Source organism: Coturnix japonica, chromosome 4, assembly GCF_001577835.2.
Source record: "Coturnix japonica isolate 7356 chromosome 4, Coturnix japonica 2.1, whole genome shotgun sequence".
Classification (NCBI taxonomy): domain Eukaryota; kingdom Metazoa; phylum Chordata; class Aves; order Galliformes; family Phasianidae; genus Coturnix; species Coturnix japonica.
Genome location: NC_029519.1, coordinates 40,955,995 through 40,976,302, shown reverse-complemented (window position 1 = coordinate 40,976,302; position 20,308 = coordinate 40,955,995). Strand labels below are relative to the sequence as shown.

The window sequence follows — 20,308 nt, the reverse complement described above, 5'->3', positions numbered from 1 at the left end:
TACAGTAACTGGGATTCTCTTGTGCCAACTTAATAAATATCAATAAGGGTTGTTTCTTCTGTGGATGCTCACCAAAAAACCCAATTACAGAAGAGTAGTGATTTTGAACTATCTGCAGTTCCATTTTTTTAACAATCTGTCTTTAATTAATGCTTTTTCCTTTTAATGCTTTTTTCATAGTTACTGGCTGTCTTTAACTCTCTCACACCCTCCATTTTTTTTGCCCCATTTCTGTAGTCATTGTTTCTCTTGTGTTACTCCTCCTCTCTCACAAGTTGAAAATACTCTGCCACGTTTCTTACGATGTGCTGTCAGAGGAGAGAAATTTTATTTTATGAGGCTCAGGTTTACCTAAAAGATGACAAATGGCTGCCTGAGGACTTGGAGCATTGCTACTGAGCTCATTGGAAGGCTCTTATGGCTTGCAGTGGGGTATAAAGACATGCATGGGTTTCAAGACCTTATGTAGGAAGAAGTATGTGGGTGCACAAAGGTGCTGACAGCAGCAGTTCACAAAATCTTTCTCCTAAGTGATTTTAGAAGGGCGAAGAGGCTTAATGGCAGCAAGAGTTCATGCTTGTGGTCTGTATAACTGCCATCAAAAATAGGCATGCTTGTAGTTGCACTGTACTAACGTAGGTGCCATGCACTGATTGCGTCGGGTTGGCCAAGGAGTCCAGAACTCAATCTTTCCTGAGCTATATGAGGAATGGAATTTTTCAGGCACCCCAGTATGGGAGAATGTGCTTGTTGGAGGGCAATGTGGAGAAAACCACGTGTGGTAGGGACTGCTTGTATCTCATCGGCCATTGTGTATGAGCACAGACAAATGTGGTGTGAACCTTTACTACATGAAGCCACTGGGCTGCCTGGCTTTGCACTTACAGTACACTGTGGCTGTAAACTAGACTACAAATATTTTCTGACTGTGCTCTGTGCCACCATGGAGTATTTTAAATATATATATCTTTTTCTGGGAACCATGAGATGATGGTGGGCTTCTACCCCAAGGCTGTTATACTGTCACAGCTACTCTGAAATACTTGAGGAATAATGGGGAAGCTGACATTGTCTTCCTCTCTCCCTGAGACTGGAAGTCAAATTATACAGTTCTAAGCTTGAAATAGGAAAAAAATAAAAACCAAACAAGAGTAAACCCCACTTTTGTTCTGTGCTGTCAGAATCAGAAAAGTTCTAAAGAAAGTACATAATAAGTTATGTAGAATATAAATATGGCTTGATAACAACAAGTCAATTCTTTGTCTTCCTCAAGGATGCCAATAATTTGGAACCTGACTTTGGAACTGCCATATCTTCAGTCTGTTCCATGTTATTCTTCTGACTTGAGTAGTGTTTTCCCTTGTTGAGACCTGAGCAATATGGGGAGAAAGACTTGCTCTTAAAGGCCAGTTAAAATAGACTGTGTAATAAATCACAGAATTGTAGGGGTTGCTTCTGTACTTACCTGTCTGATAGACTTAGGCCTGAAAACCGCTTGAGAATAGAGGAATTAAGCTGCTACTTAATCTATAAACATATAGATGTGCATGCATATGATAAAATATATACAATGTTTGCTGTATATATGAGTTCTAGAAAAATAGCATTGTTTCTCTGTTTTTTGGGAAAGCATGAATAAATGATTATTTCTTCTCTTTGTTTAGATCTAATTGTTCTTTCACGTAGAGACATAGCTGTATAAAGGTTCGGTGACTGAACCTGACTGTGTTGTCACACTTCTGTGAAGATGCAAAGATGGACCAGCTTTGACAGACCAGTCCTCTGGTAAGTAATTACTGGAGGGGAAAAAGAAAAACAAGTGGGGAGAAAAAAAATAAAGCACTACTGAATGGAAATACCATCTCTAGTTGGTGTAGGAAGTAACTTTCTATTAGGCACTGAGATTTCAGTCTTGCTAGATATTGCACTTCTGGGACCTAGGAAGAGCTGAAGAATTGCACAGGGTTCTTGTTTGAGAAATCTCTCCAGTTAACTGGGTTAACAATAGCACTCATTTAACTGGTCATGTCAAAGCAGAGCCTTTCTGATGAACTTCTAAAATGCTCTTAAGGAATGCAGACCACGCTGTTAATACATTAAGTAAGCTAAATGCATAAGACTTAAAGGAGATATTACAAGCAGTATTTGTCTTCTGTTGATAGTAAATTAATTGTTGAAGTAAAAGCTTCTTCTACTTGTTGCTTGTTGTGCTGTCCAAGGCTCGGACTGTTGTTTTATGTTTGGAAAGTCTTGAGCCATCCTCTTGGCTTCTCTAAGGCAAATTGCTTGAGTGCTGCTTACTGTGAGTGGACTGAAGGAAGAGGTCCTATGGCAGAGCTGTTCTGTTATTCCCTATTTGCAGTAAACTCTGTATTTAAGTCTTGTTGCTTCTTCATAATATTTGCAAAACAAACTCATTTGCAGTAATACTTCTGAAAGAAGTAAACTTCCTCAATTAGAAAAGGAACCTAAAGTATTTAAACGAAGGAAGTGAGCAAAAAGCAGAAGAGAGGAAAAAGTGAGCTGTAACTGATTGCTGAGAGCTGAAAACATTCCCAACATACATCTCTCCCTGAACACAACTGTATTTGCTTTGTTTATAAAGGCATTTGAAGAGAGAAAGATCTGAAGATGAGTGCCTGCCACATCAGTAGCCCTGTGATTAGAGTGGTGCCGAGTTCCCTTGGGTGTCCACAAAGACTTCAGCCTGCTTGGGCAGTTGGCAGGGGGGTTGGAATTAGATGATCATTGTGGTCCTTTTCAACCCAGGCTGTTCTATGATTCTATGATCTTTGTGCAGTTCCCAGATATCGAGGTTAGTACTGAACCCAAAAGTATCGAAAGACAGATAATAAAGATTGTGCTCAGTGAAGTGGTCTGGGCCAACTTCTAAGTGGCTATTTCAGGCAGTTTTTCCGTAGGGTGCAGTAGTCCTCGGCGAAAGTTTCATCGCACAGCATTTTGTCCATCTGTTCTGTGATTTTTGTGATAGGAAAGAAGCTAAAATTAGCTTGGAATTTGTTCCTATTCCTGCTGCTGGTCTGAAACTGTCTAAGGAGGAAAGAGGAAAAGCTCTATGGTGTCTCTAGAAATCCCATGGACTGGCATGTCTTTTCCCTGTTAACTCAAGAAGTGTTGTTTTTTTTTTTTTTTCTCTCGTGTCTTCTTTAACAATCATTTCAGTGTCCATTCAGAACAAAATCTTTACTGTAATTGTCTGCTAGGTAACAGCACAAATTGAGGGCAATGCATGTATCTGGCAGCAATTTCCATTTGTTGCTACTGGTTGTAAAGCCAGGTCTTCCAGCTTGCTTTTTTTTATGACAAAACCATTAAGCCTCTCTGTTTTGGGAGTGTTCTGTGTTAATGAGAGCGTCTCAACATAAAGCCATGTGACTATGCTGGTTAGGTAATTGTTTGAGATCTGTTAGTTCAAATACATGGACTAAAGATATTTCTGTTCTCCAGGGAAAATACGTATTTTGAGCTGCAGAAATGCAAAACTACAGCAGTACTGAACTTTTTATTATATTTATTTTTATAATAATGTTATACCTATAAAAAGATTAAAAACAGAGCAATGCTTTTTCCCATGGTCTAGTTGGTAAGTATTCTTACAAGTGAAATTCTTCAAATTGTTACTTATTTGGGGAAACTTGTCTTTAAAAAATAAAATAATCTATTTTTTTGTATAAAAATGATTTATTAAATTAGTGTGTGCTGTCAATGCCATTGTCCAGTTTAGATAACTTTTCTGCTGTCATTTTTGCCTTCCCAAGAGGATTTTTGATGAAGTTCTCATGAATTTTATTCAATAGGTGCTTGAAGTACTTTGTTTTACTGCAGGATGGAAAAAAAGAGTTCTGTTCCTGTAAATCTTGCAATTAGAGAAGGAGAATGTTGTTTCCTTCATGTTAAGGTGATAACTGTTGAAGAGTTTTAATATAAACAATTATATTACTGCTTAAATTAATATTCTCAATACACATTGTCTTTCAACCCAGAGAATCTTAACAAAATGTGTGGGCCAACCATAATTAGTTGGATACTTGAACGCTATGGTGACATCTTTGTATGGCGTACTGCATGCAAGGAAAGAAGTCCAGAAATATATTCCTCTTGGCATGTCATCTGTTGATAGTATTTCTGTTCTACATTACTAGATGATAAGTTCTATATTAAACTGTTTTGAGCTATGTAGAATGTTAAGAAGAGTGCTTACATTGGGGAGGACTGTTATTGTACCATACACAAAGGTAATAGTTTGTAAATGATATTAAGACTTGTCATTTGTGAAGGGCAGAGGACCTTACTTTTGTCCTTAGGCTCCTCAGATGCAATGATAATAATATGATAGAATTGTATAGAACCATATTAAAGCATCAGTGTGATGTTTGAGTTTGAAATGTATGGATTAGGGCACTCAGAACTTTGTTCTGGGAGACAAAGTACCAGGAGGAAGGAATCCATGCCAAGACATCACCTGGAAATGTTGATGGAAAGGAAGAAATATTGTTTTCTTCAATGACAGAGCTCTGTGTTTTAATGTTGCCTTATCTGTATGATAGCAATGAGAAATAAATTGGAGCATATCCCACTTTGCAGCCTGATTGGAAATGAATTGGCACCTGGTTGGCATAGAGCTGATATCAGAGCTCACTGAGGACTCAATTCACTTGAATAAACATAGGCATCAGTGCAGTGTGAAACACCACAGCATGGTTTTTATAGAAAATGTAGCATGATACTGCAGCCTCTCTCCAGCAAAACAGGGTAGTTGTAAAAAATAACCTTTGAAATTGGTCTCTACAACTGATTTCATCCAACACAGGCAGTTCTCTCAGCTCCTATTCTATTCAGGTAGGTTATGGTCTTGCTTTCCCCATCTGCAGAAATAGCACAAGATAAAATTGATGCCTGCCATGGACTTCTGGCAAAACTTGCAGAGCTTGTAGCTGTTCTTGTTTTCTGACTTTGTCTAGATTCATACTCCAAATGCTGGATGTAGATTTGTCCTAATTTCCTTGACTGAGAGTGTCTAGAGCAGATAGATTGTTCTACTGTAATTACTTAGACACTGTGATCGGTCTTTTTTGTTTCTTTCCCCAACTGAGATAAACAGATTGGGATCCTTATGTTTTCTCTATCTTAGGCAGAATTTTCATTTCATGAGCATCCTTTTTTTTTTTTTTTTTCATACCGTTTCTATGGCATCCTTTGCAATATGGCAGAATAAAATGAAACACAAAGACAAATATGCTGAGGCAATGAAGAGTGGGGGGAGTTTGAAGCACAAATAGCATCACAATTAGTAGAATCAGAATGCCCAGAGAACAGAGGCTCTATTGTATCTCAGCTATTATTTCAATTCTGAAATGAAAAGATCCTGGCTCGAAATTAGACTAATTTCACAGTCTGCACCTTTGGGGATTTATGGACCTGTCTAGCTTGACAAGTTTGCTCATCATCCTCACTTAGCTGTTAGTTCATTCCAGATCAATAAGGTATGGTGCTTGAAAATGTTGGTCTGCCAAATGTATATAATAGAAGCAGCCAAGAGTATGTTGTGGAATTAACAAGGCTAAGGCTCTTGTCCTGAATCTGTTGCTTGTCTCAGCAAGCTCCATCAGAGAGTGGCATTAAATTACAGTTGTGTCTGTTTTGCCTTGCAGTGCATCTGGATAGAGACCTTGAGTTTTCTTTGGAGCTGTGCAAGAAAGAGGAAAATATGATTTTCCAGTTGCTGCTTTTGTCTCTCAAATTCTTTGCTGGGCATTATGGTATAAAATGGGAGAGCCTAAGCTACTGCTGCTGGGTCAAGGCAGCCAAAGGTCCCTTTGATCATGGTGTCTGGGAAAGGAAGGCTCCATCCCAAGATCTCATGCAATGCATGCTCTCTGGCCCTCACCCAGCATTTCAGAGCACTGCAACCATTACTTTGGCATTGTGCCCACAAAGTGGCTATGGTGAAGAGGATTCTTAATACTTCGACAGCATGCATCCCTTATATGGTGTGCTGGGTGTCTGACGTCTCATTTGGGAGAATGAGAGAGCTATGGAAATGAAGTGCAAGGACTGATTGTACTAAATTAAATTAATTGTGTGCTGTCAGTCCTGACATGGTATCATCTCAGTTTTAGTTGGAGTGCTTTGACTTCCTCATGGGAGCAGTGGCTTGCTAGTGTGCAAGACATGTGAAACTGGGGATCTCTACGTGTAAAACATGTTCTGGTAAGTGTGAGAAACATCAATGAGTTGACTGAGCTGTGATCTAAGAAGCAACTTGAATAAAAGGAACATCTCCCATGCGAATAATTTTCCAACAAAGGTGCTTTTAAGAAAAGGCAGCGCATTGGAGGACTTAAAAGTTTTCAAGGAACAGATTTCAGTAGGAAAGAAGGCTGAGCTGTCAGTAGGACGCTGAGATCAATGCAGCTTACCAAGTCTGGATGTTTCTTTTCTTGTTTCCATAGGTCAGAGCAACTTCAAAGAAAGCCCAGAGAACTTTTTTGGCTCAAGATTCACAAATCTTCACAAATCCTGACTTCTGGAATGTGTTACGTAGCTGGGGCTTTTACTGTCCATCACAGTCAAGGCAGAAAACTATATTCTTTCAAATTGTATATTTGGAGCACAACTTACTAAAATAATAAATATTTATACAACAAATAATACCTTCAGGCAGGCTGGATGCCATCTGTCAGAGTTGGATTTAATCTTAAGGTTGAGGCATGGTGAGCTGCCATGTAGAAATGTTCACAGAAGTTATCAGTGAGTGTGTCATGGTTTTCAGGTGAAGTTATGTGTGGCAGATATTGACAGCGTATTCATGTAGTGTATGGAGCTGGTGCTCGCATGGGGAAAGGAGTGAATTTGTTTGTTTTCTTCATGGAACAAGTTTAAATTCTGTTTAGTGCTCCAGTGTGCTGGGATCATTTACTACTGAATCCTTGGTATGTCTTATTTAGCTCTGCAGGGTAAACCAAGCATTAAACAATGGTCTTCAGAAGAGCCACTATATGTAGGAAGTGGCAGTTTTAAAAACTAAATGATATGTGAGCAGGCTTCTCTTTTCATCTTCATAGGGCAACTGGGATACTAAAAACATCTGCAGTAAGTTTAAAACTATATCTGTTCTTTTTGGTGTGTGTTCCCCTGCTAGAATTTTAGAGGTCATACAGTCCTTGACAGTGGACTGAATAATGAAGGTGTGCTTGTCTCAAAAACAGCAGTGCTATTGTGTGCTGAAGTACTGTTCTTGGTATCTGTGTAGATAAATCACTGCTAAAATAATTTTCACTAAAAACGCAGCAATTGAATTTACAAATAGCATTGTCATACCCTTTAAGAATCTCCTGTTCTTCCAGTTCATGTATGCTCTAAGTTATTCATTGCTCTTTCCTTTTGTTGTATGCAGTACTTAACAGTATAGTTTCTTTGTCCAGTACTGTATACCTGCACCCCTCTAGTGGTATTTGTTGGCTTCAGGTCAGGACTTCTTTTTTTTCCTAATTGCAGTGAATATGAACACGTTGGAATCCTTCTCATTTATCTATTTGCTAGCATATCTCTCCCATGTCAAGTACTGTCTTCTTGCTGCTTAATGTAGTATAGACTTATGCAACATATGATACTGATTTACATAGATAGTAAGGAGCTCTTTTGACTTGAACAGTGTTTTCAGTTCTTTATCACACAGAAGCCATTTATCATCTTGTAAAGTAATAATTTTCTTAAAGTGGCCTAGTCTAGCAGCTGTATTCCTGCCTGTCCCCAGTTACTCTCTTAGCTCCTTGTGTAATGGTCATGAGGAAAAGGCAATAGCTTTTAAAGGCATTTTGATGATGGTAAGCACAAAATCAAAGACGATTCTTTCTTTTGGCTGAGGTTAAGTCTAGACCAGCCTTCATTAGTAATTATTTTACAGAATGAGATAAAATAAAATTAACAAAGGAATTTGAAAGTCTTGTATTTTACTGAAGCTGGCTGGGAAGTTCCATGCAATAGAGTCACACTGCAGACAGCTCATAGGTGCGCACAAAAAAATGTTGATATCTTGTTGATACCGTGTTTGGCTCTGGCTATGATAAAACCTGTGGAGTATTTGAACTGCTGGCAGGAAGGCTGCAGTGGGTTTCTTGGAGCTGTACTTGCCCCATGTGATTGTATGAAATTTTATTTCTAAGAAGATGAGCATTCCAGCAGGATAGAATTTCCCCTTTTCTCCCAGGAGTATCCTAACAGAGGTCTACGAAGGTAATGAAAGTTCTGGAGTGTAAGACATGTGACTGAGGCCCCTGGGTTGTCTCAGCCTGGAACAGAGGAGCTGAGGGAAGGCCTTGTGACAGCCTACAACTCCTCACAGAGAGCAGAGGGACAGCACTGAGCTCTGATTTCCAGTGACAGCAACAGAACTGGATGGAACAGCATGGAGCTGTGTCGGGAAGGGTCAGATTGAGGGTTAGGAACAGGTACTTTGCCAGAAGATTGTGGGCATGGAACAGACTCCCTGGGGTAGTGGTCACAGCCTCAGGTTGATGGAGTTCAAGGAGCTTCTGGACAACGCTCCCAGACACAGGGTCTGATTTTGGGTGGTTCTTTATGGAGCTAAGATTTGGACTCGGTGTTCCTTATGGGTCCCTTCCAACTCGGGGCATTCTGTGATAGTATTGCTGACTTGCACTTATCCCATTCTAAAGCTTGTTCCAGTGCAGAAAGTGTTACTGGTTGTACTTCACTTGCTGTTAAATGTCAAAAGAGTTTTCTCCTGCAGTTTAATGTGCACAGAGGAAATGTACTCTTCCTAGCTGTTAACCTGAGGAGGTCAGTAGTCATCACCAGTCCTTCAGATATCTCAAAGCATGGTGTTAATATGAGTCATGGGGCCCACAAGGAGTGACATGTTGTAGGTCTGGAGATGTGGAGAGTACCAATAGGAAGGGACAGATCTGTGGCTGTTCCTTGGGTTTCCAAGGGATTCTGTTTTTAGAAGCTGCATTGCTACCTGCGTCTGGCAATAGCAGTATGGATGGCTGCATTGGTGGCTGTGAATATTTGTTGCGAGCTCTTTTTCTTGTAGAGCACAGAACATAAATTAATTTCAGATATTCTGGTTTGTTTTGTTGTGTTCTTTTTTTTTTTTTTGGAGTGTGATGGACATCTATCCCTGTGTGTACAGCAGCTGATGCAAACAACAAAGCACATCTGCACTGAGCAATACTGCTATTGCTGCTCCTTCCTACACTGACCGGTGCTGCAGCCTCCCCCTGCAGTCCACTCTGTCCTGGTTCCCCATGAGGTACTGGAGCTGTGTCTGCAGATCCCATTTCTCCCTGCTCCCCCTTTCCCCCCCCTGCAGACCTCTGCGCTTTGACGTCATGTGCGCTCCTGCCCGTTGCTATGGCAGCCCCATTCCCCATCGCTCCGCCTGTCTCCTCCGGTCCTTCCACAATGGTACAGCCAGCATCAGCTGCACAATGGTTCCCAGGCAGTGACAGAGCGTGATTCAGCAACCAACCTCCTCTTTTATTCCACTATCATCAGACATTTTGCCTCCCCTTTTTCTTTTCTCCTCCATTCTCTTTTATGTAATTATTTAAAGGAGAACGTCGGATCCAGCTGCCCACCATTTTATTTTTCTTTAGATTATTTTTATAAGAAGCTCATCTCTTCCTTGGCACCATTTGGAATGTGGCTTAACAATACCACCTGACGTGCAGCTGGGGGAAGGTGGCTGGACAAGGACAGAGGCAGCACGGAATGGTAGGTACCTGACACTGGTGGTACCTGTGATACCACCAGTGGTACAAGACTGACCTGCTCTTGTGGGGTGGGGTGATAGATGCTGAGTGTTGCTTTAGTAATGGGGGAAGCAGGAGGCAGGTCAATGGAGCAAATGGTGAACTGGAGTGGGATGGCTGCAGCCCTAGATACTGTGGCTGAGAACCATTGTGTTCCTGTGGTTGGGTCTGTATAAGTGTGTGTTTGGTTGTTTTGGTGGTTTGTGAGAGCGGTGCACATCATGGATGGGGTGACAGTGCTTCGCCAGCTGGCTCATGTAAACAGTTGTGGTTTGCTCAGCCTCATCACTGCCTGGGGGCTTTGGGAGGTGCACAATTCAGCAGCAAGGAGTACATGATGGGAGCTGTATTGTCCATGCAGAGCCATATAAAATGAGAATCAGTGAAAGAAGAGAAGGTGATGCTAAGCAAATGGAAAACTGGAGGACGTGGGTTAGTGGGCATGGTGTGGGGATAGGTCAGTAGTTGAGCATGATGATCTGAGAGGTCTTTCCCAACCTTAATGGTTCTATGATTTTTATGACATATATCTTGGCCTTCAGGAAAGTGGCTGAAATGAAGAGAGAAAGGGAAAAAGGTGCTGGTGGGAAGGATCTGAAAAGCTGTGCTGAGTGCGGTGGTATCCTGTAAGCAAGTAGTTGTCCAAGGTAACCACTGGTCTTCTGCATGACTGCCCCAGTATAAGTGAATGGAAAAGCTGACTGCGTCTGATGGCACCATGTGAGCTTTGGGAGAGGTGTTTACAGCACGCTGCAGGGCAGCTGCTCTGCAAAAGAGCTCAACACTTGCTGAATGCTGCAGTGAAATTGGTGCTGCTTTGCAGGGAGATATTTTGGCAGAAAAGCTCTTACTATAAGAAGAAATATCAGTAGTTTTTCTTCTACAGAGGGACCTAAGAAGGAACAAAACAAATGCTATTTGCCTAACGAAGTGTTTGTGTTGTGCTCCCAGTGACCCACACTGGGCATGTTCCGTGGCGTTTGTGTCTTCAATGGCTTTCAGCTCTTTACATGGGCTCCTTTTGCTGCATAGCTGCATGGTATATTCACTGCAGCCTTTCCCCCCTGTGATGTGCTCTGTGTGATTTTGGCAAAGATCTGTTTAAAGACAAACTAACTGTCCTTGAAAATGCAGATTTTTTTTTTTTTTGGGGGGGGGAGGGGGAAAAGAATAATAGCATAAAGTTTTTTCTTTTAAAAGAGAAAAATGTAAATACCCAGGAGGAGCCTGGAATCAGGTTGTTGGACACAGAGGATGTAAGACCAGCTTCAGAAGAAGGAAAAGGTTGAGATGGAATGAGATGGCCTTGCTTCTGCACAGGGCTCTTATCTTTGCCCACACATAATCTTGCTTTGGTTTTTGTGCCCTGGAGAGGTTCTCCAAACCTCAGATCTTTAACCCTATTTCAGAATGTTGCTCTGTAGCCACCAGCCAGGAACGCATCAGAGCAGTATTTTCTTCCATATACCCCTGCTGTGTGCTCACTGTCTTGATGCTAGGAAAGGTGGCAAGGAAATACCTTTCAACTGGCTGAACTGGCTTTCTCCTGGGGGGAGCAGATGTGAATGACAAAGGTGATTTGACCTCAGCCATTAAACCATATTCCTTCTCCTGACCCTCAGTGAGCTGCGTGCTCACACAGTGCTCCATCCTGCTGCTCCAGAGCATGCAGAATTAATCACAGTCCTGGTGTAATTGTTACTGTATTGAGCAATATTAGGATTGCAAACATGTTTCTAAATGGGTTAAGGGCAAAAATCACTTGATGTGAAAACCTGGTTGATTTCTGTTGCCTGTCTGCCTTGTTGGTGCTAGCAAATGTTCTGTTGTTGGAAATGTGTGCACTTAAGGAGCTTTTTGAGAGCAGATTTTGGGGATGTGTGGGTTTTTGTTATTTTTAATTATCATTGTTTGTTTTTAATTATTATGATTATTTTGTTGTTGTCAGTCATTGACATGTTTATAGCCATTTAGAGACTTAATAGTAATTAATCAGTTGTTATAAGGCAAAAAAATCTTCCAGTAGTGTAACAGTATTAAATTTGACTCTAGAAAACAAAGAGGCAGCCATCAAAATGTCCCTACCATTGTGTTTGGAAATGTCACAAAGCTCTCCCACAGTTTGCTGTCCATTGCACAACTCGTGCAGGAGAGGGGTGGGGGGGAAGAAGCAGGCTGAAATGAATGGGATGTTGGCATTGCTCTTTAAGATATCATATTTGTATTGAGATTTGGAAAGTAGAAAAGCTGCACTTGCATCCCCAGCTTTGAAATTTGCTGTCTCTTAAACTCTTATGATCTATAAAGCTGGGTCAGTTCTTGGGATAGTTCTTGATAACAGAAGAAATCAGTGTGTTGATAAGCATTTGGAACAAAGTAAAGTCTGTTGTGTGTGTTGTTGATTTTCTTGTTTTTGTTTGCTTATGGTGAGCATTCTTCTGTCCATAGACCCTCTAATTCCATCTTGGGTTTATAACACCACTACTAGAAATTAGAACCTGAAGGCCTAATAATTGCAATGCTACCATAGTTGCTGCTCAGTTTTGTCATCAGGCTTCTCTGAACCCCAATACTGAACAGCTTTGCTTCCAGCATCACTGTTCTGCTGCCTTGTCACTGATTCTGTGAAACAGTGGTTTGAATGGGGCCACCTGCAAGAAAAATTAACCCTAATGAAGGGCAGCAGCTTGGAGGAGAAATGTTGCTTTTGCTATGAGCTTCTTTCTTGCAGCACCATCTGCATAGACAGACATAGGAACATGTCTTTCAGACAAACAAAAAAGCTTTTGTACTCAAGTAATGGCATTGGTCTAAAACTGAAAGCAATGTGTAACTTTGTTGGTGTACAATGTGAGGTAGTAGATTGGTTTTCTTTTCTCTTTCTCAGTGATAATGAGATGCAAGGGTAGATCCAAAGCAAGATTGAGCGTGGTACAGGATTTTACATCACAGTGTGTAGAAACTGAACAGTCCTTAAGCTGAATTGTTGTATTTCCCTTTTAGCCTGATGCACCTGCTTTTGTTAGCCATTGTGAAGGGCACTTTTGACTGTTTTTAATATAGAAGGACAGGAAGCTCAGCTCCTAATACTTCTTAGTCTATTTTGTTTATTCATTAAACAGCGATTGTTTGATTTCTTTTTAACTTTGCACATGAACATACTGGTGGCAGTAGAGTGTTCTCACCTTCGTGTTGAGGGAAGGGAAGGTCATTAACTTTCATTTATCTCTGGATTAAGTCTGGAGAATAGGACAGAACCAGAGCCTCTTTTAGAAAAACAAAGAGCAGTTTTACTTCTACACTGAGGTTCTTTTCCTGTCCAGGACCATGAACATCTTATGACTTCATGACTACAGGCTCTTGCTTGCATCACAGTGAGGCTATGGAAAATTTAGGGTAGTTCCAGCTTCTGGAACAGCTGCCAACTTTTTGCATTGTAATAAACACTGAAAGCCGAAGGCTCTGAAGAGCAAAATTCTGGTTTCCATCAATAGCTGTTTCAGCAGGATTTCACAACAGTGGGTCAGGTAACTTGGGGGACTGTGAATTACAATTCAGGGAGCTGGGGAGTTTGCAGTTTGGATGTGAAGTGCTGTGGTCTCTCTCTGATAAAGCAATCGATTTAACATATAGATTTTTGTTTACGTTCCATGACTTCCAAGATACAGTTCACTTTTGTTTGGAGTTATTTGAAGACATTACAGAACAATGCTAAGAAAATGTTGCCCAGACTTTAGTGATGATCAATGATGAATGCAGCTGCCTTCTGCTTAACGCTTAACACCTATTTGTATGCTTGGGGTTCTGTTCAGTAGTTGGACACCAGAGTGGTATGCAATTGTTCCTCTTCTTAGTTGCTATTTACTCCCAGAGCTTCTTACATTTGCTGCTTACCCCTTTTCTTCAGTTTGCATATAAGTACAGCTGCTTCATCGTTTGAAGATGTTTGGTTGTGGCGGTGTTTTTGAAGAGCATCACGATTTCATAGACAACAGCAATCCAAGGCCTTTCCTTATGCCTCGGTGTATCAACATTTCATGAAGTATTTCTGTTGCCAACTTGTGATCACAAGTCAAATTTCAGTGTAATCCCTGGGTATGATTAATAGATGCCTGTGTGTAAATCTCAGCATTTCAGTGAAGGCTGCTGATGTTTATTTCTCCAAGGAAAAATCATACGATTTGATCTGAAAAGACAGGATTGAAACAAAAGCAAATTACTTAAGGACAGTTTCATGATTTGTGGTGCAATGTGTTCTAACTTGGAATATCCAGAACATGAGCTCCTGAACAGCTGGATTTGCCATCTGTAATTTTTTTTTTTTTTAAATTTTTATTTATTTTTATTTTTTTTATTTTTTTTGTGGGAAAAAAAAAAGCCATGACCCCTCTTTCCCATTTAAGCAGCACTTCATTCTGGTTTATCTTTGAATGCGAATATCAGGGGGAAAATGTTAAACTTCTTTGTTGTGTGACATGCAAATATTGATGTTATGGGTTACCTTAGTTTGCCTGTGTTTAACTTACTTAAAACCCTTCAAACCCAAATATTTCTTTCTCTTTTTTTCATGTCTAGGGCTAGTATTAGAAAGCTGTACCAGCAGCCGGCCAGACTCCAGTATCAGCTATGGCAACCCATGCATGAAGCTGATGCCTCCAAACTATTTCCTATAGATGAGGCATAGCACATGCTGTGGTGAGTTGACAATATACTATTTAATTAAATCATATTTTTTGGAAGAATAACAGTGCCAGAGTGAATGCTGAGTATTTTTTAAATGTGAGGATAAAGTTTCAGCTTCTTGAGCATAATGTTTTCTTGTTATAAGTGCCTTTTTCCAAGTATATCAGTGCCATGTTGTGCGTGTTGCTATCAGATGTACTGGCAACATGGTTTTGGTGGAAGAGTGAAGACAAAAATAATAAAATTAAGATGAGAAACCTTTTGTTTTTATTTGTTTGGTTGGGTTTTTTTGTTGTTGTTATTGTTTTACATCTCTTTTATTCGGGGTGAGGGAGAAGAAAGGTGATTTGGTTTCTCGGTCTGTGAGATGACTGAGGAGGCATATAAGGATTTCTGACATGTTTTCTTGCCATAAATTTCTTCCCTGCATAGAAAAACAAATTCTGAGAATAGAGATGAAAATCAGATAGTGTGGTTGTTGTGGTTTTTTAAAGCATATGCAAATCTACAAGAGTAACTTTAGGACCAAAATTACTTATAAGATCTTTCCATTAATGTTTTCTCTAAGATGATTTTGGCTTATCCTTGGGATATGCACAGCTGGTTTTAGGTATCTCATGTAATGAGAAAATAGACATTGTGCAATCCTGCAAGTCTTTAGGGTAAACAGATTTCCATTCAAAACATGCTTATACACGTTTTCTCCCTCTCTTAATAACAGCTAGATGTTGACTAGTTCCTGTCACCGTAATCAGCGTGAACAGGAAGTCAACAGTTGTAAATAAAAGAAACAGGTACAATTTACTCAGTAGACTTCATGAAAGTCTTATTTGATTTGGCTGTTCTCAGTGATCTAGGTCATATCCCATTTCTGAGGCTATAACAAAAACACTGTGTAAATTCAAGTCACCAAAATTTTCCTACTCTCCAGCAAAAGGTAGAATTTCTACTGTTCTGTTTGTCTTTGTAGATCATGCAAAGATGAACACCTGCAGTACAAAAAAACTGGTTGGCTATAGTGGTACATAGCAAATAGCATAAGGAAGTGAGTGGTCTGATAATGTGCCACTGTCATCCTTAGTAGAACTGCTGGAAAGAAGAAATAAGAAGAAAAGATTAGGTGGATTTATCTACTTGTTTCTGTTCTGGAGCAAAATATGTGAGAATGTATTGAAAAGCAATGAATACGAGACCATTGAAAGATGTTGTGTACTGTTAGAATTTAATGTGCCTCTAAGGCAGGAAACCATGTTTTTGAGATGAGTAATATATCATGAAAGAATCCCAGTAAGGATGTTTTCTCCCCTGACTTGTCGATATTCAGTGTGAGGTACTCATTTAGAACTTGAAAACATCCAGGTATTACCACCATGATGCATTTGAGTTCTTAGAGATTTTAAGGTCTATGGAATCTGTCCGAAAGCAATTCTTGCTAGCAAGGCAGCCTTCACCTTGATGTATTATGTTGGTTCTTACAACCATGAGACTTAACTCTTTTCAAATAATTGGGTTTGGCTGCGCTTTGAATTAATGAAGTGCAAAACCATACCACTGTGTTTTTTTTTCCAGTCTTAATCTGTGTTTAGCAGATAATTTGCTATTGTAGATAATAACAGTTTGTATAAACTCACAACAACAAAATGTCTGACTCATGGCAAGTACATGTTGTGCAATTTTATTCTAATATAACGAATACAGGAATACAGAATACAGTCACATATCTGTGACTTAATTGCAGAGAAGTTGCATGGAATTTTGATGATATTGTGTATGTGCTAACATGATTAAACTGTAGGTGTGACAGTTCATACCCTCTCACTATGAATATTCTAAAACTTGATGAATATGTTGAAAATCCTTTTTGGAGAAGCTGAGTGTAATCCTCACTTTTACAGGGTTTAGTGGTATATGCAAAGCTCAGGGTTCGTTTTGTCTTCATAGAACATAGAGATACTTCTGTCTACAAGCAGTGTGACTTGATCATTTGTCCCTCAGGTCACCAAGATGTCTTTGTCTGAGTGTTGTAGCTATGGATACTGTTGCATAGTATTTAAATCAGTCATGTTCTGTTTGGCTGAGTTTCTCTATGAGTTCTATGCTCACTTCTGAGTAATCTCCTCCAGCTTTGTTATTCCCATCTCTGTTTTTTAAGGTTTTTCAGTGGAGGTTCAGGTTGGATGTTGGGAGAAATTGCTTTTAGAAAGAGTGGTGAGGCATTGGTACAGGTTGCCTGGGTGGTGGCATTGCCATCCCTGGATGTGTTCAAGAACCATGGAGATGTGGCACTGAGGGACATGGCGAAGTGGTCATAGTGGGAGTGGGTTGGACTTGGTGATCTTAGAGGTCTTTTCCAACCTCAGTGATCCTATGATTCTATGAAGATGGATGATCAGCACAAACAGAAGGTTTTCAGAAACTATGTGATCAGGAGTTTGCTTGATGGTGTCACAGATGCTGTAGGTGGAGATTTACTTGAGAAAATTTCCTTCCAAATGGCATCTTTTTGAGAGTCAAAACTGTTAAATATATTTAAGAGAAAAACTGAGGAATGTGGGGTCTTGCTCTGAATTTACAGCTCCACAGGAAGAAAAAATTGTGCTTCTTTAGGAATATAACACTCTTTAATATGTGTTAAGAGTTCCACACATGATCAGATGTGGATACAGCCCTGTAAAACACATATGAATTCACAACAACTTGAAATCTTCAGCTTGATATAAAATGTTATAAATATATATATTTATATATATAAATAAAAGATATAAAATCTTCTGCTTGGGTTCTCTTCAGTTAATATCCTTTATTTACATATGCAAATCTGTATATTTTGCATCCAGATGTTCCAGTTTATGAAAACAAAGGATTTATAACAGTAGAAGTTAATATTAAGTCAGAAACCTTGTCCAAAACTTTGCTTTTCACTTCCAAAGAAAAAAATGGAATCTTTTACTGTTCAATTAACTGCCCATATGGAACACAATGGGAAGGAAGAGTAGCATTCGGAGTACAAAGCTATTTATTAATATTCCTTAAATAAAGTAGTGAAAGAACTCTGGGATATTTTGCAATATGAAAATAAGGTAAGTGCTAAGGCTGGTGGGAACTGGGTTCATTTCACTGGAAATGGTGTAAAAGGGAGGCCAGGCTTGATATATCCATGCAGATGAGCAAAGTACCTGAGATACGGTCATTTTGGTTTTGTAAGCACTTAAATAATTAAGTACCTTTTAATCTTTAGAAAGTCTTGGCTTAGTATCTTGGAACCAAGTCTATGTTTTGTGTACAAAATCTCATTTCTCTCTTATTCATCTGTTTGAATGCAATATACATAAAGTCAGATTCTGAACTTCATCTATCCAATGTTAAACATTAAGTAAGTTTGGTAGTTACAGCAGACTTTTGTCAGACAAGCTCAGAGAAGAATTTCTGGAGAAGCTGGTGATTTGCTTCCCTGTCTTCCTTAGCAGGAAAAGGTTGTGTATATAAAAACTGCTGTATGATGGCAAACAAGACAAAAACTTTATCTGAATGTTGTTATGCAAGATGTTTTAACTCCTTTTTGAAGCCAGAATTCTTTTTTCTGCTGTTACTTCTCACTCTGGTGCATATCCCTTCTCCCTCCATCCTTGGTTTGTCGTTTGATATTCCTGGTCCTTGCAGCAGGTAAGATTCATGTTTTAATTAAGTGATACCGAAATGCAGTTTTCTCAACTCTTGCAGTATTTGTGCTTTTTAATGCCCAAGGCTCAGTGACACATACATATGAGGAACTGTGAGCTTCCTTTTAATAAAAAGTAGGCTTTACATCCTTATTCCTTTAAAAATAAAAAAATAAAAAAATAAAAATTAAAAAAAGAAAACTGAGTATCTTGTAGCTTGAGGCTTCAAATCATTCCAGTGCTTCCATGAAGGTTATTCCTTTGTGGTATTGCAGGATTCTGGGAGCATATGACAAATTTCTTTGATTTCTGGGTTTGATGTTGTTTAATAATAAAGAAGATGTCTGACTGAAGTGCACATTCATCATCTTTCTGAATGCTTATTGAGACATGGATGTTAAAATGCAGGTGTCTGTCTTTAGGGGTTCTCCAGGTTTTTAGTTTCACTCCGCAATACTGATGACCAAATGCTTTTGTTCTGCCATGTGTCAGTCTGTTCTTACTGAAAAGGAGTGAACTTAATGACCTATATACTTCCCTGCGCCAGGTGTGACCTGTGAATGTCTCAGATGAAATGTTGGTATCTCCTCTGTATTTGTTGAGTTGCTGACGGAAACAATAACTCTGTGTCACCTGGAAGGCGAGTTCAGTGTTTGGCAGGCTCTCCTCTTAACCTTATGGAAAACATCCAGCAGCATTGCTGCAGAATATGGGAACAGTGTCAAACAAATGTCCTCTTAATCTTGGAATAGTTTTTCAGTGTCATCTGTACATGTTGTATAAAGATAATTTAAATAGCATGCAGAGGAATTAATGAAAACGCTGAATCAGAGCACAGAGAATGGTGCCAGCGAAGAGGTAGGAAGGAGACCAAGGCAACAGTAAATTCAGCTGTGTGTATGGTCATGGCATATTAACCTGTAATATACAAAGTGGTAGGAAGTAATGTGTAACCACTAAGGAATCACTTTTCTTACTTCCTCTTCCACACTCGTTAATGTGTTGGGGTTTTTTTTTTTGGACTCTGCGCCTGTTTGTGTACTGTTGTTACAACCTTTTCATTTCTCAGTCTGCCAACGAAAGCAGGTGAAAAGCCTGGCAGATGTGCACAATGGAGGACTCTGCTGTGGGCTGAGCTTTTTGGAGTTTTACCCAACTCCCTGTGGATCCACAGGCTGATTCTCATTCTGCATGTGCAGACTCATTGTAAGTCTGCAGAGGCTTTGAGAGCACTGTGACTGTGAAGCACCCTGAGGAGGAGTTCTGGTTCTGAGTGGTTAAGAAGTCATTGCTAAAGGTTATGTTTGTACAGCAGCCTATGGAGTAATTTACCCTGTACACAGTTTTGTGTTTACATGGCTTCTGTCCCAGGTTAGCTTGTATAGATCGATGCAGTATATGATACAGGGACTTTCCTAATCCACTTCTTTTCTGTGTTTGTTTCTGGAAAATCGCAGGTTGTGTTAGGCTGTACTTACCAGGGTTACTTCTTTGGAGCTGTGTGTGGGATGGAGTGGGCTGAGCAGCGGCATAGTGGATGCTTCTTGCTTTGACCCACCAGCACTGCAACAATAAGCATGGGGGGAAGAAGGATGCGAGGATTTGCTTCCATTGTAAGCTTCTAGCATTGAAGTAAAGAGAGTGCGGCAAAGATGGAATTTATTTCCATGTGTTTTGTAGCGTGGACATGAAGATTTTTGTTGGTTGTACATCAGATGACATATTGAGGTATCTGCCATTTAACTCCCCTACCCTATGCCTAGCTCAAACACTCTATGGACAGCCCACCACAGAAACCAGTGTTTGAAGAATGGCTTGTGTCTTTAAATAAGAGCTTAAAGATAAAAACTAGTGAAACTTCTAATGCTGTTCTTCCTAAAACAAAGAAAAAAATCAAAAGAAAGAAAAAAATATTGGAGCTGTTCCTGAAATAGATCTGCATGGGGTAATTGTGTATCACAATCCTACTTATACATCTGCATTAATTTTGTTAGATTTCAGTCATCCATGTGTTGATGGATATTTTTATGGCATCGTGAAAGCTTAATTTGCTGCTGTGCTTAAAATTAATTTTATTATCAAGCTTCAGAAGGGAATATGGCAGATGTCTTTCAGTAGAGAAGAGTATAGCAAGAATACCTGTCTGTACAAATTTCAGTGATTTAT

General features: G+C 39.7%; 1 protein-coding gene across 16 annotated transcripts in view; it reads left to right on the top strand.

Moving 5' to 3' along the window:
- The first annotated feature begins 9,389 nt into the window (after positions 1–9,389).
- MAPK10 (mitogen-activated protein kinase 10) overlaps positions 9,390–20,308 on the top strand; it is a 90,627-nt gene continuing 79,708 nt past the window's right edge. For 4 of the 16 annotated variants that reach the window (XM_015861664.2, XM_032443987.1, XM_015861665.2 and 1 more), the window contains exons 1-2: positions 9,393–9,762; positions 14,376–14,495. Coding sequence is in view for 5 of the 16 variants with exons in the window: in XM_015861663.2 (XP_015717149.1) it covers positions 9,760–9,762 (3 nt within the window). In the remaining 11 variants the exon portion in view is untranslated. Of the gene's footprint in view, positions 9,763–10,342; positions 10,448–14,375; positions 14,496–20,308 lie in introns of all 16 variants that reach the window. The other 12 variants (XM_015861674.2, XM_032443988.1, XM_015861676.2 and 9 more) reach the window with 7 other exon arrangements.